General features: G+C 49.2%; 1 protein-coding gene across 1 annotated transcript in view; it reads left to right on the top strand.

Moving 5' to 3' along the window:
- The first annotated feature begins 307 nt into the window (after positions 1-307).
- The window catches only part of LOC125928653 (polypeptide N-acetylgalactosaminyltransferase 17-like), a 159,029-nt gene continuing 141,215 nt past the window's right edge, over positions 308-18,121 (top strand). The window contains exon 1 of the mRNA XM_049639378.1: positions 308-748. Within this exon, the coding sequence (XP_049495335.1) occupies positions 308-748 (441 nt within the window). The remainder of the gene's footprint in view (positions 749-18,121) is intronic.

Genomic DNA, 18,121 nt, shown 5'->3' with positions numbered 1-18,121 from the left:
CCTGGAAAGGAGCTCACTCGGGTGCTGTTGGCTATGATGATGACAGTGTTGATGGTGTTGGTGACGTTGGTGATGGTGATGACGACAGTGTTCATGATGGTATTCATGGTGATGACGGTGCTGATGACGGCAGCGATGACCACTGTGGTGTTGATGCCGGTGATGATGATGATGACCGTGTTGATGATGACAGTGACAATGCTGGTGATGGTGTTCAGGACGACAGTGCTGCTGCTGGTGACAGCGTGGATTGATGATGGCAGTGATGACAATGAGGTTGATGTTGATGACGGTGATGACATTGACGATGACGGTGTTCATGATGATGACAATGACATTGATGATGATGACAGTGACAATGCTGGTGACGGTGTTCAGGATGACAGTGCTGCTGCTGGTGACAGTGTGGATTGATGATGGCAGTGATGACAATGAGGTTGGTGATGGTGATGATGACAGTGACGATGACGGTGTTCATGATGATGACAATGACATTGATGATGACAGTGACATTGATGACGATGACAGTGACAATGCTGGTGACAGTGTCCAGGATGGCAGTGCTGCTGCTGGTGACAGTGTTGACGATGGCGATGACAATGGCGATGATGATGGCGATGATGATGTTGGTGATGATGGTGAGGACAGGGATGATGATGACAGTGACGATGACAATGATGTTGATAATGGCAGTGATGGTGACGATGAGGATGAGGGTGACAGTGTTGATGGCATGATGATGATGATGGTGACACTCCTGATAAACACCAGTTGGGCATTTTCCCGTGTAGCTGTGTCCTCTGTGCCAGGCGTTTTGCACATGAACTTCATGTATTCCTCTAGGTACTCATAGGTGGTGGTTACTATTAATACCTCACCATTTCCACATTACCAGTTCCATGGAGAATGATGACATTTGTGGAGCACACTGGAGTAAAAGTGTGACAACTGCAGGGGCCGGGGGGGTGATAAGCCTGGTCCCTGTTCCAGGAGCTATGAGCACAGAGGGGATCAATATCTCGGGCAACCCCCAGAATCCCACCTTAGGGCTGGGAAGCTCCGCCTTTTCCGCATCAGGATGGTGGCGGAGAAGAGTGGGAGGATTAATTGTTCTGTTGGTGTCTTCTGTACATGTCACTTCTCATTGGCAGGTGTTCACAAGGCATGTTTTTAATTCCTAAGGAATGTTCTAGGCTAAATGGTGTTCCCCCAAGTTGGTACATTGAAGTCGTAACCCCCCAGCACCTCAGAATATAACCATATTTGGAGAGAAAGCATTTAAAGAGATAATTGAGTTAAAACGAGGCCTTCAGGGTGGGCATTAATCTCATATGACTAGTGTCCTTATGAGAAGAGGAAATTAGGACACGGACATGGAGAGAGGGAAGACCATGTGAGGACACGGTGAGAAGGGAGCCATCTACCAGCCAAGGAGAGGGACTTCAGAGGAAACCAATGCTGCCCGCATCTTGTTCTCAGACCTCCAGCCTCCAGACACCATGAGAACACATATTTCCGTTGTTTGAGCCACCCAGTCTGTTACCTTGTTCGGGTAGCCCACGTCGGCACATCAGGGACAGAGTCCTCTTTGCCATTTTCTGGAACCTGCCTTTAGACATTCCTTGGGTTTCTCCTGCCTCGAAAAGGGTGGTTCTCAAATTTTGGCAGACTTCAGAACACCCCGCGGTCTGATCGGAGCAGATTATTGGGCCTCACCCCCAGAGGCTCCGATGTCCCAGGCTCCCCCTGGGAAATTTACGTTTCTAGTACGTTCCAAGTGTCTTCGTCGGCTTGGGCTGCTGGGGAGTGCCGGGTCTGGAGGCTGGAGGTCCGAGATCTGGGTGCCAGTTTGGTCAGGGTCTCGTGAGAGCCCTCTTCCGGGTTATGGGTCGCTGATGTTGGGCTGTGTCCCCACCTGGCGGAATGGGAGGGGCCAGCTCTCTGGCCTTTTCTTACCAGGTCACTCATCCCATTCACGAGAGCTCCACCCTCACGACCTAATTACCCCTCGAAGGCTCCGCTTCCAGATACCATCACACTGGGGTCAGGGCTTCGACCTGAGAATTCTGGGGGACACTGACTTTCACTTCATGACACCGGGGGATGTGGAGGCTGATGGTTTGGGGACTGTACTTTGGAAAGGGTCGTTCTCACGATCACAAACCGGTAGGTGGCCCCCGGCCGGCCCTCCAAGTGCCTTTTGAATAATACTTTGACTTTGGGACCGACGAGGGTCCATCTGTGTTCACCTGCCCGAGGCAGCTGGTGTTTCGATGCCTGCCCCTTTCTCTCCCTCTGACCCTGTCTTCAGGGTCTGAGGGTGCAGTAAACGCTTCATTTCTCATAGGTCTCTTCGTTGGCCAAGCAGAAGGGCATAACCTTTATCCAGTTTGGAGTCCCTCTGTCCATGTTTTTAGGGTTCCTCTCTGTCCTGGTCTCACAGACGCACGTATATCCCTGGGGTTACGGAGGTGACGGAGAAGGCCAGCAGCTGCGTTCATAAAGCTACCGGAAAAAGGTCATGAACGCTGACCTTTGTGTTGAAGACCATGTGAGGACAGAGTGCTGAGTGGCTGCTTGGCACAGGGAGGAAAGAGAAGACTCAACAGAGCTACGTAGGGGCGTCTCACCTGGGGTGTGCCCGAGGAGCAGAGATTTTCCCGGCAGAGAGGAGTGCGGGGCTCCTGTCTGAGACTGTGGCACATGCAAAGGCACGGGGGTTGGCAGCAATCCAGCCTCCTGGGGAAAGGGTTGAGGAACAAAGGGTGGCTTGAAGCAGACGTTCTGTGGGTGGAGCATGGAGGGAGCCGAGGCAGGAGAGAGAGGTTGGTGCCGCCCCCAGGAACTGGGAGTTTGGGATGTATCTTCAGGAATGAGGACACGTATCTCATGCTGTTTCTGTAACAGATGACTACAGGCTCTGTGGCTTCAAACAACACACATTCATTCTCTTGTTAGTTCTCGAGGTCAGAAATCCAAAATGAGCCTTACGGGACTAAGGTCGATGTGTCGGCAGGGCTGTGTTCCTTCTGGAAGCTCCAAGGGAGACTCACATCTGCCCCTTGCCTCTGGCAGCTTCTAGAGTCTGCCGCCATTGCTTGGCCGCCGCGACGGCATTTGATTCTCAGCTTTTATGGTCACGTGGCCCCTCTGATTGCTTCTCGTGTGTCTGTCTTATGAAGAACCTTGTTTTTAGTATTTCTTTGTTTATTACTATCATTTTATTCATTTATTTTTAAAGTTATTTTACTGTTTTTTAACTTTATTTTTGAGAGCTCAAGTGGGGGAGGGGCAGAGAGGGGAGGAGGCAGAGGATCTGAAGGGGGCTCTGTGCTGACAGCAGTGAGCCCAGGGTGGGGCTCGAACTCCCAGACTGTGAGATTATGACCTGAGCCAAAGTCAGATGCTCAACTGACTGAGCCACCCAGGCGCCCCTGTTACTGCCCTTATTTACGGCCTGGGGCTCGCCCAGACCATCCAGAATGAGATCCCGGATCAAGATCCCTAACTTAACACCTGTAATGCTCACCGTTTTGCCAGGTAAGGTAACATCCGTAGGTTCTGGGGATCAGGACTGGACGCCTTTTGGGGGCCATTATTCGGCCTGCCGCAGGGCAGCTGAAGAATTGGAAGTCACCTCAATAAGTTGAGAGAAATCCAGTGTGGAAGCCCAGCTCTGCTGGTCCCCAAGGGCGTGTGACACTCAAATGGTGTCATTGGGGGTGGACAGGGGACGGGGGCTTGAATGGAGAGGAAAACAAATTGGCGCGAGTTGCGTGAATTTGGGAGCGGAGCCTCAGGGCGTAAGAAGCATTTAGGATGCCTCTCGGGTTTCCAATGGTGTCATTCATCAAGAGGAGTACAAGTCCTTCTGTGCCTGGCTCACTTAGGACTCTCAGGAATCCTCCCCAGCATGCCTGCTAAGGTCCCCTGTGTGCCCTGCTTCTTGCTGGTAGACGACACGCTGCCTGGTGCATCGGCCTTTACTTTACATTTTTTAGGTTGCAAGTTTTTTGAGCACCTTGCAAGGTGGCGGCTGCATTGTAGGCTCTGATTTCTGTCTCGTCAGTTTCCTGTGTTTGTGTGTGTAGACATTCGGGTGCACATGGGCAGCAGCTGAAGCCAGGAACCGTGAGATCCGCTGGTTGCTAGGACACCTTTCTCACTCTCCATACCTTCCAGTAACGACGATGGGAGCTGAGTTGTTAACCTTGATCTCCTTGGTTATGATTTTTTTTTAGTTTTCTCCCCTCCAGGAAGTCATGCATCTTTCCAGGATGTCATGTAGTCTCTAAAATGGGTGTAAATAAACCTAATAGCTGAAAGTGGCTTGGAAATCATTTGTCAAGGAGGGATAATTCAGCTGGAAATATTAGAAAGCAATTTTCAAGGCCACTTGCCTGGGTATTTCCAGAAACGTGCTCTCCCTTGAGATAATATTTCTCGCATCCGTTTCAGTAAATATCTGTTCATTTGCTGATGGATTTTGAAACGTTCTGTCGCCTATGTGTTCTGGCTTTTCCTTAGCCTCTTTTACCCTGCTTATTCCTCACAGCCACAGAGAGTAATAGATTCCTTTGTGTAAAAACAAGAAATGGGATGTCGAAGGGGACTTTCCTTTTGCTTGGGAATTTCGGTTCCTGTCCCAAAGCTGAGAGCAATAAGAGAGGGTTGTCCATTGTGCAAAGATGGTGGGATTCGTCCACACCCTCAGCAGCTTCTCCTCTGTGTGGACGAGATGTGTTCGTGGAGAAGAGTTGGAGGAGAGGTGGGGTGCTTGCTTTTTCCTCAGTGGGAGTGACTCCCCCAAATAAAGCAGACTCCACACAGAGATTGGGGGGTGCCTTCCAGAAGAGGAGTCTGGTGTCTCCTCTGGCTGGATGCTTGCCAAATCATAGCTCTCATGAAGACCAGGGAGCAGAGTTTGATGAGAACGTTCCCGGAAGCCCTGGAGTGGGGAAGAAATTGACACGAGTCCTCAGGAGGGTGGGGGGCAGCTGCGGGGACACGGGGGTCCTGAAGGCAGGAAGCCAGGAGCAGGCAGGGCGGACCCCCTGCAATGTCTCCCCTGCCTCCAAGGCAAGCAGGTGCAAGTCTCCTGTGGCCTCTTGGAGGCCTGGGGGCGGGGGGGTGGTGCGGGAAGGCAGGCCGGATGGGGAGGTCTGCTGTGGGGAGGCCCCGGGCACTGAGATGACCAAGGTCAGGTCCAGGGAGATTTCCAAGAGAGCGGGTTGCCACATCCGGGGGCCCTGTCCTGTGGAGGTCTTCACGGCCCCAGCTGGGGGAACCCCTCAGATGTGCCCTGCAGAAGAGCCGACCTTGGATCGCCCGCCAGACCTCAGCAGCAAAGTCTTTGACAGACAGGTGTTTGCTTCTCTTGCTTTATCTAATCCATTCTCCCTTCACCTTCAAGGAGTCAGGAGGTGGGGTTGGAGGAGGAAGAAGCTTGGAGGACCAGCCGGTGGTCCCCCTGCCTGTGCAGGCCCTTGACCCGTGTTGGGGCGGGGGGGGGGGGCTGGGCGGGGGGGGGGGGGGGCCAAGCTGGGAATTGGATGTGGATGGAAGCGTTCAGGCTGCGCCTTTTAAATCTGAAAAAAGTCATAATTTCCTGACATGTTTTGTTCTTATAACTGAGAGTGACGGGAAGGCTGAAGAATCCGCCCGAGGTGATCGCCGGGCAAGAAAGGGGGGCGGGCGGAGCTTGGCTGGGGCAGTGACGGAAGAACCTCGAAGCCATTGCCTTTTCCTCCCGCCCAGTTCAGCCCACTCAACACCTTTGTGAAAAAGGCTGACTGGAACACAGCGCGGGGCATCAACCCAGGATCGGCGATTTAATGTATTCGGCGAACCACGCGTTCCAAAGGGGAAGCTGAAGCCCAGAGAGGTTAAGAAACTCCCCTAAGGGTATACAGCAAATGTGGAGGAGCAGAGATCTCTCCAGCACCCTGGCCTTCTGGCTCCTTGAGCCATTTTCTCTTTCGCCCCCTCCCTTTCCTTCTTCCTCTCCCCGTCTCCTCTGTCTCAGTTTTTTTTTTTTTTTTATTACAGAATTTTCCAAACACACAAAGTAAAGAGAATAATATAATGGACCCGATACACGCTCACGCAGCTCCGGCTATTCTCAATTTATTGGCTGTGCTCCGAACCCCACGCTCTTCTGCCTTTTTTAGCAAATTTGTTTGAGGTGGTGGATGTTTGCTGAGCAGACGGATGAAAAAAAAAATAGTGAGGAGTAATTGCCTTTTGACACACAACCGAAGAGCTTAGCTTCGGTTTAAGTTGCCATTCCCCCTCCCACATTCTGAAGTTCAGCTGCGTGGAAAAAAAAAAAAAGAAAGAAAAAAGCAATTCAAGTAATTTAAATTCTGCATGCTGACTTAGTTTTGTCCTCATCTTATCTGACCTTATTTAGTAAGACAAAAAAAAAAAAAAAAGAGATCAGGAAGGCATTTTCCAGGGATTTCATCATGACCCTTTAAATGAATTTCCCATTTACACTTATATAATTGTTTCATATTGGATAGTCTTAATAATATCAAGTTTCATTTCTAAAGCAAGCTGACAAAGGCTTTTAAAGATACACTCATTCAAATGTGTTAGAGAAGCTGAGAATAATAATGTGCTGCCAGTTCATTTACTTTCAATATTTTCTGTCTAAAGGTGCCATCCTTTTTCTTAAAAAAAAAAACAAAAACAAAAACATGGGGCGCCTGGGTGGCTCAGTCGGTTAAGCGTCCGACTTCAACTCAGGTCACCATCTCGCGGTCCGTGAGTTCGAGCCCCGCGTCGGGCTCTGGGCTGACGGCTCAGAGCCTGGAGCCTGTTTCAGATTCTGTGTCTCCCTCTCTCTCTGCCCCTCCCCCGTTCATGCTCTGTCTCTCTCTGTCTCAAAAATAAACGTTAAAAAAAAATTTAAAAAAACAAAACAAAACAAAACAAAAAAAACAACCCACAGTACAGAAGAAAAACCCAGTCCACCCAGATCCCTGTCCCCAGTGCTGTCATGTCACAGATGGCCACCCTTTCGAACCCACCCCGCATTCAGCCTCAGACCTGTCTCGGAGACCTTGTGCCCAGAAAGCTGGCTTTGCTTAAGGAGCCAGTAGTGTTTTTTGAAAGACTCTGATCTTCCAGGAGAGAATTGAAAAACCTCCGGCCCTCATTCAGGTTTTTCCTTTAAGTGAGATTGATTGAAGTCTAATTTTCAGGTAATAAAATTCACGTTTGTGGGTGTGCAGCTCCACGAGTTTTGGCAAAGTGGATAGCCACGTATCTGTCAAGACCGTGAGGATCCAGAGCTGTTTGGTCACCGTAAAAGCTTCCCTCGTGGCCTCTTTTTTTTTTTTAATTTTTATTTTTGGGACAGAGAGAGACAGAGCATGAACGGGGGAGGGGCAGAGAGAGAGGGAGACACAGAATCGGAAGCAGGCTCCAGGCTCCGAGCCATCAGCCCGGAGCCTGACGCGGGGCTCGAACCCATGGACCGCGAGATCGTGACCTGGCTGAAGTCGGACGCTTAACCGACTGCGCCACCCAGGCGCCCCCCTCGTGGCCTCTTATGGTGGAAGCCTAACCCCGTTCTCGGGCAGCCACTGATCTGGCCTCTGCTTCTATGGTTTTGCTTTTTCTAGAGTGCCATAGAAATGAGAATCATACAGCATGTAGCCTTCGGCATCTGGCTTCTTTCACTCAGTAGAGTGCTTCTGAGGTTCGAGCCGTGTGGCTGCATGTATCAGGAGGCATTCCTTCCTCCTTCATGCTGAGCGGCTGTCCAATGTATAGAGGGACATTCGGGGTGTTTCCAGTGTGGGACAATCACGAATAGAGCTGCTGTTAAAGATTCATATGCAGTCTTTGTGTGAACATATGTTTTCCTTTCTTTTGGGTAGAGAGGTACGAATGGGATCGCTGGACCCCCTGGTGACCCAACAGTTGCTCCTTGTCCTTGTCGACACTTGGTATTATCCGGTTATCTTTTTAGCCCTTCTGTTACGTGTGTCGAGTTTTCTACGTGCAAGGATAGGAATGCATTATTTAAAACCCAGCCTCAGTGATTGCTCCCGTGAGCCTCTTTCTTGAGGAAGTTGCCTGCAGGATCCCCTGGGTACGGGTGCACTTTGCTCCACGAAGTGAGTGAGCACTTTGGTGAGGGAATTGGCCGCGTGGCGCCTGGCGAGGCGGGCACGGCAACGGGCATGGTGGGAAGAACGTGGTGTTGGCAGCCTGGGACCGAATTCTCTTTCTGCCACTTATGGTGCCCTCAACATCCAGCAGATCATTCACAGCCTGGGCCTGCCTGTCCCCTTCTGTGAAATGGAGATAATTGTGGCGGCTCGCCTACCCTACCGGAGAGTGAGGAGGAACCTTGAAAATGGAAAAGTGCCATCCGCAGAAGAAAGAAGGGCATGATTATTTTTATTGCTATTGGGTTGCTGCTGGCTAAAACCCCAGGACAGAAGTAGAGCATTACTGTTATTAGCAGTGAAGGTCGAGGGGACTGGTTTTCATCTGCTTTGTTATTTTTAACCATTTTATACACATATAATCCCATGAAAATGCCAAGAAAACTGCCGGGAGTAGAAGCAGCAGGTTCTGCTGTGATTTTTAATATAAAATTCTCTTTAGGCGAACACGACCTCTTGTAATCACTCACCTTCCTTCCCAGATACCAATCCCCTGCAATGTGATCGGAGACCTTGCTCATAAAAGGAGCTGTTTATATAGTTTGTGGATGATTCCTCCCCCCCCCCCCCTTTGGACCATTTGTTTTACTGCTCAATGCCATTGGTTGGTTCAGACAGGAGGAATGGAATATAATGAAATGTAGGCTGGATTATTTTTTCCCCTGGTGATGGCTGTTGTTGAAAGTTTGGCTAAAATGTCGTGTTTTGGGCTCTCTGGGGATCTGAATTATTCATGCTGTATATACCCCTTTTCCCTCTGGTAGCAAAGTCAGCAAACAGTTGAATGAAGGTGGACCATGGTTTCTATCTTCTATGCCCCAGAATATCATGTTCAAAGTTTGTGTGGAGCAAAATTTATTAGGAGCTTGGTTCTCATTTGTCCATTGGAGACAACAGATAACTTCTTTCTGGGAAGTAAAAAGGGGGCAGAAGAAAAGAGCCTCTGGCCAAGCATTCTATGATGCATCAGGTTACTGACGGTCAAGTGCAAAAAGCGACACTTCTAAAAAATTTTCTCTGATGAGATTGGGGGGGGGGGGGGGGGGGGGGGCAGGGAGGGAGAGAAGAAATGAATCCTAGGTCTCCACTGACCTCTATTTTAATTTCAGAGGCTCGTTTTAGAGATGTAAACCCACAGAACAATGCCAGGCTGCGAAGCACAGCACGGAAACACTCATGTTCACTTTCAGGCAGTGCTGTGCTGGCAGAGGCAGTCTGAGCCGGTGTGTGGGGGGTGGGCTGGGGGCCTTGGCAAATGTTCCTGCCATGGTCAATTTCAAGCTGCTGGTAATTGACAACTGGCTTGCGAAGTTTCTGAATATTTAACAGCCTGCTCGCGGAGCGGACTCCGGCACACCATTCATTTCAAGAAGCATTCTGCTTTTGTCAGTGATCCACTTTCACAGGCTTCGTTTTCCCACAGATCCCCTTTAGAAGACGTTTGTCAAGTGCACATCAGTGCACACAGTACTAGGTTAAAACACATTGGCAGATGTCACCTGCCTGATTCTGGTTTGACTGGAAAACGCCCTCACCCCTCTGCCAGGTGCTCCAGGCCTGTGGATGCCCCAGGTACTGGGTGACTGGGAAAGTTCGGGGCTTTCTTCTGATTTGCATTTCAAAGTGAAGGCCGGAACTCCTGGAGGAAAAGTTAGTCTTCCAACCAACAGCTTGGTTATCGAGGTAGTGGTGTGCAGGGGACCAGTCTCAGACCCACCTCTGGGGGTCCGTGACCCCCTGTCTTCTGGTCCCTGGTCTCTGTAGAGGGGCTGATGCAGCCTGCAAGGGTCTGTCTCAGGAGTCAGGTCCCCAAGACAAGCGCTGAGTGGTGTCAGTGGTGGGGGGCCCTATAAAACGAACGCAGAAATAACAGGAAGGGTTGGTGTTGGTCTCCTGCTGTCCTGGCGAATGGTTTCATCTCTAGAACCCCAGTTTCCTGCCTGGGTCAAGTAGATATAATCCCTCCATTATAGCAAGGGCTCTCAGATGGGGGTCCCCAGATCAGCAACAGCAGTAATGCAGATTCCTGGGGTCCTCTCCAGATCCGGAACCAGAAGCTCTGGGGGTGGGTCCAGTGATGGGCCAGTGCTTACTGAGCTCTGCAGGTGACCCCAATGCCTGCTTGGGTGTGAGACCCACGGAATCACGGGGCCGTGGATGTGAACACTTGGCCTGGAGCCTGACGCAGGCTGCGTCAGCCGCGGTTCCCCTGGGGGCACCAGGGGGGAGAAAACATTTCAGGTGGTCTGCAGGTTGAGGAAGGGGACAGATAATGCCGCCAGCTCTTTGTTGGTGACTTTGTGGGAAGGCGTGGCCAGGAGGAGGAAGGAAGCAGGGTTGCTTTTGCAGGGATCAGGCAATGGAAGCACCTCTCTCTCAGGTGTGGGCTGCCTCATTCTATTGCTGCCCAGCTTACAAACCTCCCTTCTCTTAGTTGGGGCGTGGTGCTTTGACTCGACTCACGGAGTCCTAGGAGAACTTGATCCTGCTGCAGAGGGGGAAACAAAGGCACGATGGACCACCCTTCCTACAGTTCAACCCATCAGCTTCCATCACTCCCCGTGCTCTTACTCGCTTTGTTTTCTCCGTAACACTCATCACTCGCTGCACTTAAGTTTATCATTTGTTATAATGTTTACTTGTCTCATGTTTCCCTTGCCTAGCAGATTATAAGTACCATAAAGGTGTGCCTTTGTGTACTCAGTACTTTAGCCTAGTGGCCAGCGTGCAGTAGAGGTACTCGTAAAGGTCTGTGGATGGCAAGGGCGAGAGGATGAGGGAGAATTGTGGGAGACAACAGCCCAGGGCACTTCACAGATGGAAGGAGACGTGTTTTGCGTCTCAGTGTGTCTGAGCTTTCTTAGATGATCTGGATAGCACTGAAAAAGGCCATTAGAAGGCAGAGAGCAGGGATGCCTGGGTGGCCCATTTGGTTAAGCATCCGACTCTTGATTTTGGCTCAGGTCACGATCTCACAGTTCATGCGTTCAAGCCTCGCGTCTGGGCTCTGCCCTGGCCTGTGCTGAGCCTGCTTGGGACTCTGTCTCTCCCGTTCTCTGCCCCTAACCCACTCACGCGCTCTCTCTCTTACAAAAGTAAATAAAACAAACCTTAAAAAAATAGAGAGCAAAACAAAACTGGAAGCATCACCCTCCCTGAGTTTGAAATAGATTACAAAGCCATGGGAATTAAAATAGTATGGTCCCAGCAAAAAAGACAGACCTATAGACCGATGGAGAATAGAGAGCTCTGAAATAAACCCGCACATTTGCCGTCAGCCGATCTCTGAGAGGGGTGTCAGGAATGCAGCATAGGGAACGGATAGTCTCTTCAACACGTGGTGCTGGGGGAACTGGATGTCCACGTGCAAAACCAAACCAAATCGGACCCTCATCTTACACCATTCTCAGCGCTGACAGTGAGGATTCTCTCTCTCTTTCTCTCTTTCTGCTCCTCCCCTTCTCTCTCTCTCTCTCAAAATAAATTAATTAAAAAAACCCAGCTCATAACAGATTAAAGACTTGAACGTAAGGCCTGAAAAGGTGAAACTCCTAGAATAAAATCTTTTAAAAAAGCTTCTTGACCTTGGCAGTGATTTCTTGGATATGACACCAAAAGCACAAACAACAAAAGCAAAAACAGACAAATGGGACTGTGTCAAACTTAAAAGCATCTATGCAGGAAAGGAAGCAATCAGCAGAATGAAAAGGCAGCCTACACAAGGGGAGAATATGTTTGCAAGCCATATATCAGATAAGGGTTTACTAGTCAACATATATCGGGAACTCCTACAACTCAATAGCATGAACCCCCAAATGATCCAATTAAAATACTGGCAAAGACTTGAATACGCCTTTCTCCAAAGAAGACCTCCAGATGGCCAACAGATACATGAAACGTTGCTCCACCTCACTGAGCACCAGGGAAATGCACTTCAAATGAACTACCACCACATGCATGTTAGGATGCCTGTTATTAAAAAACAAAACAAAACCCCGAACTAAAAAGCCCAAACAAACCCAAACAAACCCAAAAAGCTAAGTGTTGGTGAAGATGGAGAGGAACTGGAACCCTTATACATTGTTGCTGGCAATGTCCAAAGGTGCCTCTGCTATGGAAAACAGTATGGAGTTTCCTCAGAAAATTCAAGATAGAATGGAAAGAATGGACTAGAATTACCATATGATCTAGCAGTCGACTTCTGGGTATGTATCCGAAAGAACTGAAATGTGGATGTCAAAGAGATGTTTGAACTTCTCTGTTCTTTCTAGCCTTATTCACAATAGCCAAGAGGTGGAAACAGCCGAAATATCCATCAACAAATGAATAGGTAAAGAAAATCTGCTATATACATACAATGGAATGTTAGCGTCAATGAAGGACATCCTGCCATATGGAAGAACCCGGAGGACATTATGCTAAGTGAAATAAGCCCTTCGTGGAAAGACAAATACTGCGTGATTCCATTTATATGAAATATTTAAAATAACCCAACTCGTAGGACCAGAGAGGAGAATGGGGTTTGCCAAGGGATCAGGGAGAGGGGAGCTTGATTTTCCATGGGTATAAACTTTCAAACAGGCAAGATGAATGAGTTATGGACATCTGCTGTACAACGAAGTGCCTATAGTTAACAATACTGTACTGCGTGCTTAAAAAATTTAAGAGAGTAGATCTCATGTTAAACGTACTTAAACACCAGTACCACATGCCCCCCCCCCCCGCAGAAAACCCCCCAAATCACAGGAGCCCAGGGAGACTTTGGGAGGCGATGGATATGTTTATTATCTGGGTTGTGCTGATGGCTTCAGGGATGTATGCATGGGTCCAGACTCCCGAATGGTTTACATTAAATATGTGTGTGGGGAGGTTGTATATTAGTTACACTTCTGTGGAGCTGTAAAGAAAGAAAGGAAGGAAGAAAGAAAGTAGTCCTGGGGAGGGGAGACATTGCTCCTTTTAGGAATACCGACCAGTACGGTGTCTCTTCCCAGGGTCACCACCTGTGGTCCTGTTTTCATTTATTTGCATGTTGCTTTCCTGCCCTGCGGGGTCACCCCTGAAGGAAAACATGTCAGTTACACAAAGGGGGAAAGAAACTTGAAATCCATTGTTCTTTTTAGTGTGAAAAATTAATTTGAGAGTAAAGCTGGTATTTGGAGCCTGAGATAATTGGGCACGCTTTTTTGAAATTCTGTCTGATGGGACTTAAGGGAAAGTCAAGTTAGGTAATTCGTTTCACCTTTGAGGTGTGCCCAGGGGAGGAAGGGAGGAGGGATCCAACAATAAGTTATGGTAGTAGCATAATATATAATAATAAATAAAATAAAATTGAGTGTATAACAAGTAATAATTACACATAATTTATAATGACTATGTATATACTTATATTACTATTATGTATTATATATTATTGTGTATTATATTGTATAACATAACTAATATGCATGTTGTGTAGAATATGTAATATTCATTTATAAATACATTATTAAAATTTATAAAATATGCTACATATACATAATATTATCATTACTTAATAAACTTGATTATTATAATTATTATTACTCGTGTGTGTATATATATATGTGTGTATATATGTATATATACACACATATATATTATATATGTTATATTATATATTATAACATATATATTATATGTTATACATATATATTATAACATATATATTATATATATATATATTATATATATATGTTGAGAAAGGAAGATTTATTATAAGAATTGGCTTGAGACCCAGGAAAGCCAGTGGTATATTTCAGTCTGAGTCTGAAGGCCTGGGAACCACGGGAGCCGATGACATTTTCCCCTTCCGAGGGTAGGGGGCGATGAGGTGAGCTGTCCTAGCTCAACAGTGAGAGGGGTGAAGTGACTTGTCCCAGGTCACCTGCACCCTTGTGTTAGTTTCTCAGGACTTTGGTGACAAATCGACCACAAACTGGGTGGCTTACAACAATGAGCATCTGTTCTCTCAGATTTCTGGAGCCTCAAAGTCTGAAGTCAAGGTGTCCGCGGGGCCGTGCTTCCTCTGAAGTTCCAGGGAAGGATCCTTCCTTGCCTTTTCTAAAAGCTCCCGGTGGCTGCGGGCCATCCTGACTGTTCCTTGTCTTGTAGGGGCATCACTCCAATCCGTGGTTCCATCTTTACACGAACCTCTTTGTCTGTGTGCGTGTCCTTTTCTTATAAGGACGTCAGTTGTTGGATTTAGGGCCCATCCTAATCTATCATGACTTCATCTTAATTACATCGGCAAAGACTTCATTTCCAAATGAGGTCACATTCTGAAGTTCCTGATGGATATGAATTTGGCGGGTGGGGGGGGACACCGCAACCATTACAACCCTGTGTGTCTGTCTGACTTCGGAACTGTGTCTTCTCTGATGCCCTGTGCAGGCTACAGTGTGAGGCTTCCGTGGAGGTGTGCCCCCGCCTGGAGGAGCAGAGGAAGACGGGGAGGGGGGGGGGGGGGGGAACAGGGTCTGGGGGCGGGGAGAAACTTCCACCAGCGGGTGACGTTTGGCTTTGTGAACGTTCTTCGTGCTATTTGGCACGTCAGCTTTCTTGCCTTGTCGTGTCTGCACTGGAGATTTTACCTTTCGTCAAAATTAAAGAGTTCTCTGACTCATTAATGTGTATTTCACAGTCCTCTTTGACATTAACCTGGAATTCTTTGTTTGTGTTTGGCCAATATATCTCGGGGCGTGCTTTTAATTGGTCTGGGTGGTGATGTTTCGAGCGTGTTTTTGTACAAGGACAGGGAGTAGCATTTTCTGTCCTGTTGGGAGCTTTTTACCTTTGGATGGGAGGGAGGAACATATAAGGAGGGGCGTCCCTGAGGCCGTGGGAGGGAATGGGGGCCAGGGCACAGGAGGGCACAGGGAGCCCCGCTCTTAATTTCCTCTGGTCTTCACGGTACCTACCTCACAGGGGCAATAATCCTCCTAGTGCCTTGGAAGTTGAGGTGTTAAGCAACCTCCCTGTGGTCACGTGGCTTATTGGTGGCATCGCAGGTTAGGTCACTGTCCCAGCGTGCCTCTGCTGTCCACTCCCACCAGGACAGGAAGGCGGCAGACGAGGGCGGAAGTGAAAAAAAATCAGGGTTAGGACATGGATTTAGAAGTCTATTTGTCTAGTCATCGAGGCCCTCTTGGTTCCAAGTGACGGAAAAACCACTTTATCCCTGATTAAACATGAAAAGGAGGAGGCAGGAATTTATTAGCTCCTGTAACTGGGAAGTCTAGGGTAGCATCTGGCTTGGGATGAGGCCAGATCCAGGCGTTCAAGCGATGTCTTCAAGACTCTGCCCCCTTTCTATCTGGTAGACAGGCTTTCTCCACGTGGGAGCTAAGGTGGGAGCTGGAGGAAGAGACTCCTCTGGGAAAGTTCCATCAGAGAAGTCTTAGGAAAGTCTCTGGTCTGGATTGAGGCGCATGTCTATCTCTGAACCGCTCATAGGGGCTGGGGATCTAGGGTTTGTGATAGGACTGGTCTTTATCACACGCCCACTCGTGCCTTAGGAGAGTAGGGTCACCCTCGTCTGCATAGGGTGCGCCTTCACATGGAGGAGAGGAGTTCTGTTCCCGCTAGAAGGGGGTCAGGATGCTGCACAGGGAAGAGCCACAGATGCCCGGAGGTGGTGGTGGTCTTACCATGAGAGGAGATCGCTTCAGCCCATGGATGCAAAAGAGTTGGAAAAGTTGGAACCACAGGAGCAGCTCTTGGGAAAGCCTGGGGCTCCAGGTTTGAGAAGCAGTCAGAGGGGAGGCGGGGCTGAAATGAACACGGTGTTATTCCTCGGTGCCAAATAGCACGCTGGGCACCGTCTGGGTGGACTGTGGATCCAGATGTAGGCTGTCTCCTCTCTGGCTGCAGTAACAAAAATATCACGGACATAGGGGGGCTCAGACAGCAAACATTCGTTCCTCCCAGCCCGGGAGGACCAGCATACCAGGAAGTGGCTCCTCCCCAAAAGTCCGCCTCCTCTCTGTATCCTCATCTGGCAGAGAGCTGAGAGGCGGGGCTGGCTGTATTCTTCTGGTAAGACTATCAATCCCCTCATGGGTTTCCCCCCTCGTGACCCCATTACCTCCCGAAGACCCTACCATCACATTAGGGTTTCCATTTGTGAGTCTTAGGGAGACGGGGGGGGGGGGGGGGGGGGGGGGGGGGGCAAATATTCAGTCTTTAGCAGGAGGCGCGGCGGGGTGGGGGTGGGGGGAGCAACGGCCAGGCCAAAAAAGGAGAATGTGTTCATAGATGGGCCAGTAGAACATTTCCGCCTTGATATATACACAAATTGATTACGTTTCAAGGCCTCCCTTGAAAGTTAACTTGGGGAGAAACCCATCAGCCACCCTCGCTCTACACTCTGGCCGATTCCCTGTGCCGCCACCGGCCCCAGAGCGTGGGCCTGGTGAGTTGCACAGGTCGAGGCGATCCCGATGGCCTTCCCCTGCTGTTGGGGGAGAGGTGGCCATCTCGGATCGCCAGCATGTGGCTGCCCCTCTGAGGGAGGGAGACAGAATGCCCTTTAGCTCAAAGGAATTGGCCCCCTTGAGCTCCAGCTCAGTGCAGACAGGAAAGTAGCCCACGTGCTGGAATCTGAAAATGTCCAGATGTAGATGCGTGGGCCCGAGACGGGTCATTTGAGACGTGCTGCTGTGGCCTGGACTGGACTTGGCTCCTGCATGCCGTGGTGGCCCAGAGCATGACAGGGCCCGTGAGGCAGCTTCTCGGTTGAACTAATGAATATCACATAGCGGTGCATTGTCTCTTTTAATTCGTGCTCTTCTGCCCTCCCTTCACCTTTTCCTTTTGATCATATCACCGGATTAAGCCCTTTCTGAAGTCAACTGGGGTGTCAATGCGCCACGGTTTCCTTATGCTGGAAATTGTGTCAGTAGTTCTGAATTTGGGAGAAAATTATATATATTTTCTGATATCAGAAAAATCCATTTTGACCTAACCACCTCCCTGTGCGGGAACAATCTTCTACTCAGTGTTTTGAAAATTCATTTGTAGTGGGAAAAAAAAAAGGGACCCAGAGATTGCAGGTTATCCTCCTGGGATGAAGACGAGCCGTCTTCAGGAGCCAATTCTATTCTGGAACGAACCTGGTTCCTTCTCATTCCCGTGAGGGTCCAGGGGACCGGCTGTCCCCCATGTGTTCACTGTTTCTTTAACAAAATTTTTTTAATGTTTATTTTTGAGAGAGAGAGAGAGAGAGAGAGAGAGAGAGAGGGAGACAGAATGCGAGTGGGTTAGGGGCAGAGAGAGAGGGAGACACAGAATCCGGAGCAGGCTCCAGGCTCTGAGCTGTCAGCACAGAGCCCAACACAGGGCTCGAACTCACCAACCGTGAGATCATGACCTAAGCTGAAGTGGGACACCCAACCGACTGAGCTACCCAGGCACCCCAGTGTTCCCTGTTTCTTTCACAAGGTTTTCCAAGCTTCCCCTGGGTGATAAATGAGAACTCCACTTTCCCTGGGCTCCTGGGTCTTTGCCGAATCTTGCATTCATGGGAATAAACTCAAGAAGCATCCACGTGGTCAAGGTTGCTGTGTGAAATCCCAGACTCATTCAGTGGGATGCTTTCTTCTGTGAGCTAAACTCAGGCAAAAGCCTGTTCGTCCCAATGGTGACTGGCGTGCTTGCGCCCCCGACAGCGAGCGTGAGACCTTATTTCCAGCTCGGTTCAGCAAACATGTGGGATTCAAGACACAGCTCCATGAGGACCCTTGAGCCCAGTGGGAGAGACAGGGATCGAACCAGGGCATCAGCAGAGTGTGGGCACAGTAGTGCTAGGGAGAAGGGAAAGAGCTGTAGCACTGTGTCAGGCATTTGGTGGATGCTCCTTCCATATTGGTTGAGTGAATGGATGGATGGATGGATGAATGGATGGATGGATGGATGGATGA

This window comes from Panthera uncia, chromosome E3, assembly GCF_023721935.1.
Source record: "Panthera uncia isolate 11264 chromosome E3, Puncia_PCG_1.0, whole genome shotgun sequence".
In the NCBI taxonomy this organism is placed as follows: Eukaryota; Metazoa; Chordata; class Mammalia; order Carnivora; family Felidae; genus Panthera; species Panthera uncia.
Note: the sequence above shows the minus strand (reverse complement) of the source record. Positions and strands in the feature narration are given on the sequence as shown.